This window comes from Stegodyphus dumicola, chromosome 1, assembly GCF_044657685.1.
Source record: "Stegodyphus dumicola isolate Sdum_Otavi_A_Nest chromosome 1, ASM4465768v1".
NCBI lineage: Eukaryota > Metazoa > Arthropoda > Arachnida > Araneae > Eresidae > Stegodyphus > Stegodyphus dumicola.
Genome location: NC_140768.1, coordinates 117,710,781 through 117,723,155, shown reverse-complemented (window position 1 = coordinate 117,723,155; position 12,375 = coordinate 117,710,781). Strand labels below are relative to the sequence as shown.

General features: G+C 34.1%; 1 protein-coding gene across 1 annotated transcript in view; it reads left to right on the top strand.

Annotated features, from left to right (window-relative positions):
* Positions 1–577: 577 nt before the first annotated feature.
* Positions 578–12,375, top strand: part of LOC118196724 (uncharacterized) — a 53,667-nt gene continuing 41,869 nt past the window's right edge. Inside the window, exon 1 of the mRNA XM_035368182.2 lies at positions 578–791. Within this exon, the coding sequence (XP_035224073.1) occupies positions 758–791 (34 nt within the window). The 5' untranslated portion in view covers positions 578–757. The remainder of the gene's footprint in view (positions 792–12,375) is intronic.

Here is a 12,375-nt window from a genome sequence, read left to right as displayed (position 1 = left end):
TTTGTTTAGACAAACAGATAAGATCTTATTTTTATATATTTATTAAGTTTCCAATAATACAATTGCTAGGTTGTTATAAGCTTTATTTTGAAGCTAGTTTTAAGATTTTATGAGATAAATGAGCCTTAAGCTATGTATTGCCTACTTTAGTTATTTACTTTAATTATTTTTTATTATTACCTTTGTTATTACTTCCAGCCTTAGCAGTGATATCAACTTCTTGGCAGAGTTTCATGCGTTCTTTTATTCGATTCGTTAGATAATTAGGGGCTTAGAAAGTCGATAATTCTGGGATGTTAAAATTTTAGATGATCTTTCCTCATCGCAGATGAAAACTCCCAAAGAAAACACTAATTCCTCCCCGATAAAATCCAGAGCAATCCGCGTAGTAAATTACCTGGCATTTAAAAGAATGAAACTTAAAAAAAAAAAAAAAAAAAGTTACCTTCTTTTAAAGAAAGATTCCTTGGGTCCAACAGCAGACTTAAACACAGCCGATTCGCTCTTGTAGGGACCGCCCGTTGGGCCACCCCTACATCCGGGTACCGCCTTTCCTCCCTCCGAGCACGAAGGGAGGGATAGCAGAAACCAGCAGCCGCAGTCGCAGTCAGTAGCCAGCTGCGTAAACGTCAACTGACTGAAAGTACGCGAAAAACATCAGCAGAAGTTGAGCAAGATCGTCCGCCGCGATACGTTGACGGAATAGCCGCTGCGCGGAAGAAACGTTTCTCGGCTACCGGAGTAGGCCTAACTCGGGATGCCGGAACACACCGTGACGGTTTTTATGGAAGGTAAGTGGGGCTACTCGTACTTTTAAATGCCGGTGTTTTTTGCATGCGTTGTTACAGCATACTCTCCCTGTGAGCATATCTGAACTGAGTTCGGATAATTTAGTGTTACGGATAATGGATCTTTGTTAGTGTGTATTTTAAATAAATGTTGTTTTATATTATTCATATATATTTTGTAGAAAAACAATGGAAGTTTTTATTTTATTTAAAATTTGAACAAATTTTAAGAGTCTTCAATTACAGATTGTTTGGGTAATTAGAAATTGCAGATATATATAGTTCTATGAACGTATGGAACCTCATACGCAAATAGTAAAATCGCAATTAGTATAAGATTTTCGATTAATCTTTCAACTCTTCTTACCCGAATCTCTTGTATTTCTTTCTATCCCAGACCGAATATTGTTGTTATCCTTTACTTCCCCCTTTCTCTTTCTGTCTATTTTTGTAGTGGTGGTGGTGGGTAACCCCAAAAGGCTATTAGACTCGAAACACGATTTTGCGTTCACTTTGAATTGTTTCGCTTAGCATTCGAGAGTGTTGCCATTCAACAAAATGGAAGATACTTACCTTTCGAATTGAATCTGTCCTTTATTGGGTTAACAAACTAAACTATTGAAAAGCAATAGATGCAGTTCCTAAAAATATTTAGCCCAGATGGGCTATTACTGTCGAAATGGTATTTTTTATTGAATCACTTTTCAAATTGTTGCCACCAAACATTATTGTTCTGCATTATATTTCAAGAAATTAAATAATGAAGAATCTGCATGAATCTATGTGTGTTTCTCACACTGGGAAAGCACAATGGTAACTTGAGCCATCAAATTTTGAATAACGTAGACCTCCACCCGAATATGAGTGCCTGGAAGCCTGAATTTGGATTTTGTTTTATTGTCTTTGTTTATTTGTCATAATTTTTTTTATTGTATTTATGTCACGGTATGGTCTCGTACCAGTCTCGTGCGCTGGAGGAAAAAATTATTAAATATTTCTATCTCAAGCGCATGAGAATGTCTATTGGAAGTTCTAAAGATATGGTGGTTTTAAATATTTTTACCACAAAGGGACATTAGCTCAAATGCTCTCGAAACCTGTATGTGTGTGTAAATGAAAAAGAAAAAAAAATGCCCTTTCCAGCATAATATAAAATCTCAATGCTTTCAGATTATATATGTATACATAATATCACATAATTTTTGAAATGGATCGATTTCGATAAAAATGCATTTCGTTCTTGATATATCTCTTTAAAAATATTCAATATTTTCTCAGAATGACGTTCTGTAGTTTTTCTATTGTTAAATAGAAGATATAGTATGTTCCCATGTCAGAAAAAATGTCTGTTTATATAATATCTTCTAAAATGCTTTTGCTCCTCCATCTGGGACTCTATATAGATCAGCGTTGCGCCCCCAAATGTGATAGCAAAGCGAAATGCCAGGTCGCGAAAATTTAGTTCAGAAACTGAGCTTAAAGAAATTATATTAATGTGACTTTTAAAGAAATTAAATTTATTAATATTAATGAGATTGATCATCTGCCAAAGAAAGCCCAAAAGAAATTAGTTGAGTTTTCGAGTGACTCAAATTAAAACTTTTATCAAAAATCCTTGATTGAATTATGTATCTGTGCAACAGCTAAATTTTCGACAATTTTTGAATATATAATTTTCATTAAATATTCTTCACCACATACTTATCTGAAACGATTTTTCAGCTTTAGAGCTTATTAAATCCAAGTATCATTCAACGCTGAAAAACGTTGAAGATGTTTTGTGTCCAGCAATGTTAAATATTGCGTGAAGATTTAATTTGTTATGCAGCAAAAAACAAGCGCCTCAGTCTCTTTAACACCTGATTTTCTTTCATTCATTCCTAAAACTATTATGTATCTATATTTACCAAGAAATAAATTACTTGTAGGAAAATATTTATTTATATACCTTTCGCCATATTTAATATCTCGGGTAGCGAAAAATTTCGGTGATGGAAAGAGGTCATGAATAAAAAAATTAAAAAGCCCTGCTTAGATAATATGTACTGGTAAACAAACAGTTCTTAACTGCGAGTATTTATAGTTAAATCCGTACTGGACAGTGATATTCAGTGGGTTCAAATTGAATGCATATTCACGTGCCGTTTTGACAAGCTCACTTCGATAAATACTTTATGAAATCTTTGAATTATTATTCTATTTTCGCACTGCATGATGAGTTTTAATTATTTCATATGTTGCAAATGCAATACGTACCTAAAATGTTTTGTGCATTTTTATCAATTGCAGATATTCAAGGAAGTGTTTAAATAAAATATGTGTTTAAAAACTGTTTAAACTAGCGTTCTCAAACTCAAACTGCCCATGGTCTGGAAACTGCTGACGAGCCAGAATTTTTAATTTATTTTTAAAGAAATTCAAATTTTATATTAACAAAATAAAAAATGCTTTAAATAAATTTTACTTACTAAATATTTACGAAAACATAAGTTAATAATAATATTACTAATATCTCAAAGAGAAAAAAAAAAAAAAAAAAAAAACTGAAATTTATTTTCTATCTGAAATATAAATTTTGGTACCTGTAAAATACTTTTTGTAATTCAAATACACTGATTACAATTTGTAATTCAAATACACTGATAGCTAAACATTAAAATTTTCATAGTAATATTTGTTTAAAATAAACGTGTTTAATTAATCATTAAATAACATTAATTTAAACTAAAAATAAACAAATTATGAAAGCGTTCCAAAAATTTAAGAGAAAATTTTTCAATGGGACAAAACTTGAGAATAAATCATGACAACCTAATCTCTCTTATCTATTAAATTTTTCTTCGACACATAAATAAAAATATACACGGTTGTGCGTAAATAATTACAAACTTTTATTTCTTATTACAACTTGACACTTGATAGCGTTTCGATTCCGTTAAAGTTTGTAGCGTGAGAGAAAAATTACTAGAAATTATCTTCATTGGCGATTGATTGTAGATGCCCATCTGTTAATCATTCCACTTTTTTTATTACGTTTTAACTGTGTAAAAAGGTTTTTCATATATAAATACATGACCCATCAGGGGCCGAGCGGTAATAACCACTGAACACTGGTAGTTTGGTCCGAGGCTCGAATCCCTTGAACGGGCCGGCTGCATGGACGTTTTCGTGGTGGTTTTCCCCATGTGTAGCGTGTATACGAGTCAGTTTTCCTTAGAAAATCCTCTGCGAAGGCATCCCTTCCTTCCGTGTAACTAGTGTGCTTTGCCCTAATTAAATACACCACCACACCGCCACCTTCCTTGTAGAGCCTAAGCTTGGAGCATGTAAAATAAATAATATATATATATATATAAATGCATTCCTGGAACAAAGCTTATATTCGTAATGCAAAAATCGTAACTGAGCTGATTTATTTTTTTGACAAATTAATAAAATCTGTGTCTTCAAATCTCTGAATAAGATTTATATCGCATTGTAAAGTAATCAATCCATTTATCGATTTGCTGGTACGTTATCATAATTATTTTTTAAAAGTATAAACTCTGACTTCAAATAACTAAAATCTTTACAACACGATATATGCAACAATTGCATAGCTGAAGTTATTCGCCGGTCGCATAAAATTGCTTTGGGGCCTCATGCTAGCCGCCAGATTGAGACCACTAGCTTGGACAGTCAAATTTTTTAAATGTGTGCTTATTGCACATGTCCTTCTCAACTTCACTCTCACGATTTATAAAGCTTTTGCGCCCCCCCCAGCTGAAAAATAATCCCTATAAGTGGAAAAAAGTTCAAGAAACGCTGCTTGGAGGGAATCAAAAAACAACCAATAAATAAATAAATAAATAAAAAAATGTAGGATTTTTCTCCATCTCTAAAAACTGCCTTCATAAAAATTGTAGATATAGTATCTAATTACAAAATGATATATAGAATGTAATATAACTCTAGTATATAGCAGAAGAGAATAGTAGAGATATATAGTAACAGTATAATAATATATATAGCAGGAGCGACCAAATTTCATGTCAGTGAGAGCGCATACTGGAATTCAAGAAAGTTCGAGAGCCGCAGATAGACCTTTCCAAAAGAGAAATTCCATATTTGTATTGTTTTAAAAGGAATGAAACAGATTTCGAATAGAAAGAAACAACTGATAACACTGTAAAAAGAAATGAAATATGAAATAAATTAATTATTTTCTTTTTCGACTCTGAATAGTTTTAGTTTACCACATTTAATACATATTTTTAGTAGCATAAAAACTACACCACTCGTCTGCGAGATCCGTGCTCTGGAACCCCTGGTATATTTGTAAAGTAGTGTAGTATACGAGCTTTAGTTTATTTAATTACGGCAAAGCACTCGAGGCTATCTGCCTAAGGAGAGGAATTCCTTCGTGGAAAACTTTGTAAGGGAAACTGGCTCGCACTCCTTACACTCCTGGAAAAGCACGACAACCACCCCGTTCGCTGGGATTCGAACCGAACTATCAGTGTTCAGCGAATTCGCTTGGCCGCTGGTCGGCGTGTAGTATATAATAGAGTAGTATATAATATAGAATAGGAATAGTATCTAAATATGGAAATTCTCATACATGAAACGTTATTCACTGAAAGAAATGTACTGTTGCGTGCGTACTGAAAGTGACAGAGCAGAATCACTAAGTACCACTTCAAACTACTAAGAAAGTCAAACACAAAGCAGTGCATAAAAAAGATCTAAAAGGATAAGCTTGTACGGAGATCTCCCAATATTCCGAAGTCAGTTCTGTACAAAAAACGGAAAACTGATGCTGTGTGATCTAGTTTTCCCCCGACCGCCGAATAATTTCCAGCACCCACCATTTCACGAAATTACTGGAAGGCATATACGGTTAAAGTTACGTATATGGGCCGGATACGGTTACAGTTACATATAGGGATCAATTACAGTTATTCAACTAAACCACTTACAGTTAAAACAGGAATTAGACAGAAATGTCGCCAAATTGTCTTGGGCGATTTCTCGACAAATTCAGCAATAAAAAATTAGTCGTCAAAACTATGGCCTGCTTCGTGATATCTCGTCAATTTAGCCAGATAACCATTTACCTCAATGCAATAATGACTTGACCATGTAATCTTATTTTTCCGGCAAAGCTTTCTCACTTTAGGCCTTTCATGTTACATTATACAAGGTGTATTACAATTTTAAACATAATTTCACTAAAATTACAATTTTAAACATAATGACAAAATTCGTAACAATACCTTTCTTGATCTCGTTAAAACTTCGAAGATTCAACTTTCACTCTACTAAATTTGCAAACACATTCACTCAAACAGAAAGATAAAATTATTAAAACAGAGATAGGAAGTAAAAAATTCTGGTATTAGGAATGTGTATATTGTTTTTTAAAAACAGATCTTTCAATAATCCAAACCAACATGCTGACTTACACCTCCTTGGATTAATTATTAACATCTGTTTCTCATAAAAATAGTAATTTTTTAAAACAAGAACTGAACTAGTAAACCTTTGATTTATTTGTTACATAAAATACTTTAGTTCGTTGGCAGAATTACGACATTTTGGAACTTCCTTTAGTATGCATTTAATGGTTTCTGGCCCTTTAGAGAGTGATTGTCTTAAGAAAACTTACGATCACCAATACCAGAGTTAATTATGTTCAGAAGCAGTATGGCAGGGATATCAAACTGGCTGACCGAGGGCCACAAGCCTTAATACATTTTATGCGGCCCGCGAAGACATTTCAGTTACGGTGTTGCAAATTTTCAAGATTTTAGTTTTTTGAAGTCTGAATTTATATTATTTTCATTCATGTCGAAAACGAATAGCACACCAGAAAATCTAAATTAATGGAAGTAATTTACCGTATTTGCCGGCGTATAAGACGAACCGACCTATAAGACGCAGCCCATTTTTATACACATTTTTGAAGTATAAAACTTTACTACTGATCAATAATGAATTTACAGTATTTTAAATATAAAGTATTACAAATACAAAGTAATACTCTCTGAAAATACCCAATCTATCTGAGAAAGAAAAGTCACTTGAAATCTCTTCTAAAACAGCATCTAGAGTTCTCATACAACAAATTGTCCTCTGTACCATCCAGTGCATTACTAATGCCACACTTCGTAAATGATTTAACCACTATCTCTGTTTTCACAACAACCCGTGAAGCTTTGACCCATTCACAAACATGCAAAACTCCGAATAAAGGGAGTATCGACGTACAAGACGTACCCTGTTTTTCAGACCCTATTTTCAAAGAAAAAAGTGAGTCTTATATTCCGGCAAATTTGCATTGGGATATAAACCTTGTTCAAAGATTTAAAGGTACAAATCTGATTAGCTTTTATTCGTACTTTTGCCAACAACAACAAAAGAAAAAAAAAAAAAAAAAAAAGAAAAGAAAAGAAAAGAAACAAAATCTGAAATGTTTCAGATTTTAAATTACGTCCAAAGGGGCGTTTTTTAACATTTTGTGTGTTACCTTTCTTTATTAAATATCATGTTCCTCGCACTTAAACCATAAGATCCAGTGCAACAGCAATATCGCAAAATAGTTTTAAAACGAGCATATCTTTAGAATTTCCGATACAGAGACTCACGCGCTGGAGATAAAAATGTTTTTTCTGCACAACGTTGCCATTGCTCGCTTTGAAATCCTTAAGTTTGTTAATCAAAAATTCGTCAAAGTTTTAAAAAATAGGAAATCGATCATAAAACAAATTTCAAATTTCAAATTTGGTCTTCCACATGCTCATATTCGTTGGAGGATTACGTTATTCAAAATTCGATGACTCTATGTACCGTTGTTTTATCACAATACGAGAAATATACATACATTTATGGAGATTTTTCATTATTTAATTTCTTCAAATATAATGCAGGACTCTAACATTTTGTGGCAACAGTTTGAAAAGTGAACCGACATTTATGAGTCCGACGCAAAATGCCAAAACGAAACTAATAGTCCTTCGGGATTCAAATCCCTTTGGACTAAAAAAAGCGCTCCGTTTCTGTGACGAAGATAGTTTCTAGTAATTTCGCTCTGAGGCTGCAAACTGTATCAAAACCGAAACGCCGTTCAGTGTTTAGCTGTAGTAAAAAATAAAGGCATTTAAAATACAAATACATGTATATTTTTATTTATACGTCGACGAAAATGTAGAAAATATGAGAAAGGGATTAGATTGTTATTTTATTTATTCTTAAGTTTTATCCCACTCGGGAAATTTTCTCTGAAAACTTAGAAAATTTTCATAATTTATTTATTTTAAATTTTAATCAAAGTAAGTTATTTAATCATTAATTAAAAATGTTAGAATTATTCGAAAGAAATGTTAGTCTGAGAATTTAATATTTAGCTGTCAATACATTTGAATTTGTAGCTGACAAAAATGTCTTACAGGTAACACACTGCAGAATTCAGATAGGAAATAAATGTAAATTTGAATTTTTTTCCTTTGCAATATTATTACTGTTGTTTATATATATTCATAAATATTTAGCCAGCGATATTTAAAAGTTATTCAAAATGTTTTAAATTTTGTTATAGAACTTTACCGTAAATTTCATTTTGTTAAAAAAAATTTCTGCCCCATCTGTTTCAAGACTAGGTATTCGGCCCGCATGTAATGGTCTACGAAGTAGAGGTTGCAAGGAAGAGTTATTTAAAACTTCTAGAACTATTAATGATTACTATTAATTAATTGTAACTATTAATGGTACCTATTAATAGTTCCAGAATTATGTTATTCTGTTAATATTTAATAAAAATGTTGTTTCACGTATTTGATGAATAGAGATGTGCAGTGAACCCTCTCCAAACCGATCACCCTCGATTCCAAATTTTATCTTCTCTGAGGTAGCCGTCTTAGAGAAGCTGTATTTAATGCCTCTTGTTTATTTCTGTTAACAGAAATATTGGAGGCTTTCGGATGTGCTCGACATGGTAGGATTCACTGTGTTTTGCAGATGTCTAATATTCTTTTTGATGTATTTTACGTAGTTTAAGTTAACTATCATCTTTCTATGTGTCTCTCTTCATTGTTTATCGGATTTCATGGAACATGCAGTGGCATACCTTGAGGTATCGTGCTTTAAATTTTGGTCCTACGCAATAAAGCGAACGGCGTACTTTTTGCTTTATTTTTAATATTATAAAACAATAATGGCAACAATTCTTTGCCTTTCGTTTGAATATTAGTTGGGGAGCGCTTCTAAGGTTTCCGTCGCAGCTCTGCTTACTGTGTGGCAGCACATTTAGTTTCCTCAAAAACTTTACTCTAGCAGCTCGGGTATTTGTTTAAAGCAAAAGGCTAGCTGTCGGCCTGTCTCGGCATTCGATAGGCCTTTCTGTGAACGAAAATAGTAAACACTTATAAGGTATTTCTCCCGCCTTCTTAGCATGCCTTCGTAGTGTAATGGTCAGCACGCTCGACGCGTATTCGAGAGGTCCATGGTTCGAGTCCCGTCGAAGGCGTTGTTTCATGTCTCCTGCTTCGAAATAATCTAATGTCTCTACACACTTGCCGAATGCCGAGATTACGTTATTCGTGAATACATTGCGCGTAAGATGAACCCACGATCCGAAAAATTAGACTTGCTTTGAAAAAGAAAGGCGTAATTCAGATTAAGAAAATATGTATATTTCAAAAACGAGCCGAAATATTGTTGTCATTAGAAAGAGAAAACATTAAGTAAATACTAAATTGTGAGAATTGTTATTACTGCGTACTTTTATAAGTACGTTATAAAATTATTTAAAAAAACAACTGTGATTTTTGATTGTAATTTTTGTAAGTACGTGATAAAATTATTTTTAAAAAAAACTGAGATTTTTGCTTGTAACAATGACCGACACAGCTCTTTAAAAGTTAGATTTTCGCTGTCTCTCATAAAGTGTCCTAGTCTTTCTTCATTTGGTTCAGTTTCCATTGCAGACTGAGTGCCTGTGCTTTTTTTTAACAATTCATTTACTTTCTTGTAAATTAAAGGCACTTGATCTCTCTCTCTTCATTGTCGCTGCTCTCAATATCCTCTGGTGTTGTAAGATCCCCCAGTTCTTCGTTGGTCATTTCTCGATTATTTTTTGACGATTGATTCCGCCGTATCTGAAAATCTTTTACCACCAGTTGCTTTGAAGTTTGTAGGATTTCATTGGCTTCATTTTCATTCTATGGAAATCCTTTAAAATTGTTTAAAACTTCTGGCCAGAGCTGATGGCAACAAGTATTCATTGTTGACAAATGAATATTGAACCGTATGTAATTAAATTCCAGCACTGAACAAATTAAATGGGAACAATTAGAGTAATGCGTATAGGAGATATCGCATTGCGGAAATCCGTCTTTGGCCAGGCTTTGCTGTAAACCAGTTTTAGCTCTGATTTAAAATGAGAGACGTAACATGTCCTCCATTCTCTTGGACGTGTAGCAACAACTATGTTATTATACTTTTCAGCAATACAATTCTCCTTATGGAAATGATGGGTATTCTAAACACTGCCCTAAAAATGTTGTAAAAGTTACCACATTTCCGGAACATGTTACAGCAGGCAGTGGTTAACGCACGGCTATTTTGATAACATTAACCAAATTATGAGAAAATATATCCTTCAAAATAACAATGAAATTTAACTAATTTAATAAAATATCCAAGAAATATATAAATGGGTATTTTCACAGCATTTTAATGAGAAAAATGCAAAAATTTGTTTATGATCTGTTTGTAACGTTTCTGGAAATTGTTTGATAGATGCTGTACCCTTAATATTAATATTCATGAAGCATATATCATTGGAAGAGATTATCTCAATGGACAATTTTAAATGAAGCAAAAAATTATTCTTAGTTTGTCTTATATTTTTTTCAAAGGAAGGCAATACAATTCTCCTTATGGAATCATAGGTCTGATCGCTGATGTTTTCGTAGGTCTGATCGCTCTAAAAGAGTTATTCAAAATCTCCGAGGCTTACCAGCGGCTGAACGAAAAGTCCCTAAACACTAGAAGCTCGGTCCGTGTGTATGTGTGTGTATTTAATTATGGCAAAGCACACGAGGGCTATCTGCCTAAGGGGAGGGATGCCTTTCGTGGAGGATAAGGGAAACTGGCTCGTATACATGTTACACATGGGGAAAACCACGAAAACGCCCATGCAGCCAGCCCGTTCGCGGGATTCGAACCTCGGACCGAACTACCAGTGTTCAGCGACTTTACCGCTCGGCCGCTGGTGGGCCAGGAGCTCGGTTCGAATTTTACCGAAGGGCTGGCTGCATGGGTGTTTTCGTAGGTTTTCCTTATGTGTAATGTGTGTACCAGCCGCATTTCCTTTAGAAAGTCCTCCACGATAGTATCCCTAGCCTTCAAGTACTTTGTCCGTAATGAAATAAACCAATTGAAAATCGACGAAATAGTTTGCTTTTTTTCCCTTAATTTTAATGGTTGACTGAAACCGAAAGCAAGATGTTTGGCGATTAACACCTCACTTGGCGACATTTCGATGTCACTTGACAAATTTTTATAATTTATTTTGATCTTAACTGGCAAATTTATTGTTCATTTAGTGACTTTAGTTTAAAAAATTATTCTATAATAATTTGATCTTTTTAACCGAATTATTGATCTCAGTATGCGATGTATTTTCCCATTTTTTTCGTGCACAAATGGGCAGGGCTTCGGCAAATCGATAACAATATCCGAAGAAGAAATAACATTAACGGAATCGCATCAAAAACAGCGTCTACTATATATATATGTGAAAAAATGTCACTTTCAAATTTCATTCGAGCCATCAGGCATCAGGTTTTAAGTGCTATGAGAATACAATTTTTTTCCGATGAAACCGTAGATACAAATCCCGTGAATCATTCACCACTGCTGCCAACATCGAATTTTACTGCGAGCGAAGTTTATGCAACATCCCTTCCAATTAACGCCCGTAATTGCAACATAAAACTTCCAATTAGAGAGACGCGAGGATAAACATTCATCAAAGACGGTGTCAGCCGCCAACCTTGCTAAAAAAATACCATGCAGAACAATCGTCCAAACAGTTGAATGATGAATCTAAACAAGGGCCGTGGAAAATAACGTTAATTATCTACTCGTATATCTATTTCTACAAAATCCAAACATTCAGCTGGGAAATCCATAAACATGGACCTTCGGGGTCACAAAGATCACCCGATCAAGCCGAAAAATCGCAACCGTAACGGTTCGCGGCCAGAAGTCGATAAAGATGTAAACGCAAAATATACATCCGAGTTGATTGATTTATCGAGCAATTTATGTTTCGCCACCTCAACCCAGATGCAGGCCCTGCAAAGGGAGCCGCAGAGGAATTGTTTATTTTAAAGTACGCTCTTCAGAAAAACAAATAATTAAGGGGAGATTCAAGCTGCTTGACTCACTGACGATTTGACCACAGTTGAGGCAGCTATCTGTTGCTGATAAAGTACGATCGTCTTGTCTCGTAACACGCGCGATAAGATGGTGCGTCGGCGAGTAATTTTGGATGAATTTTTACGACATCGCTTTGATGACGTCAAATTGAAGAAGCTGCCTG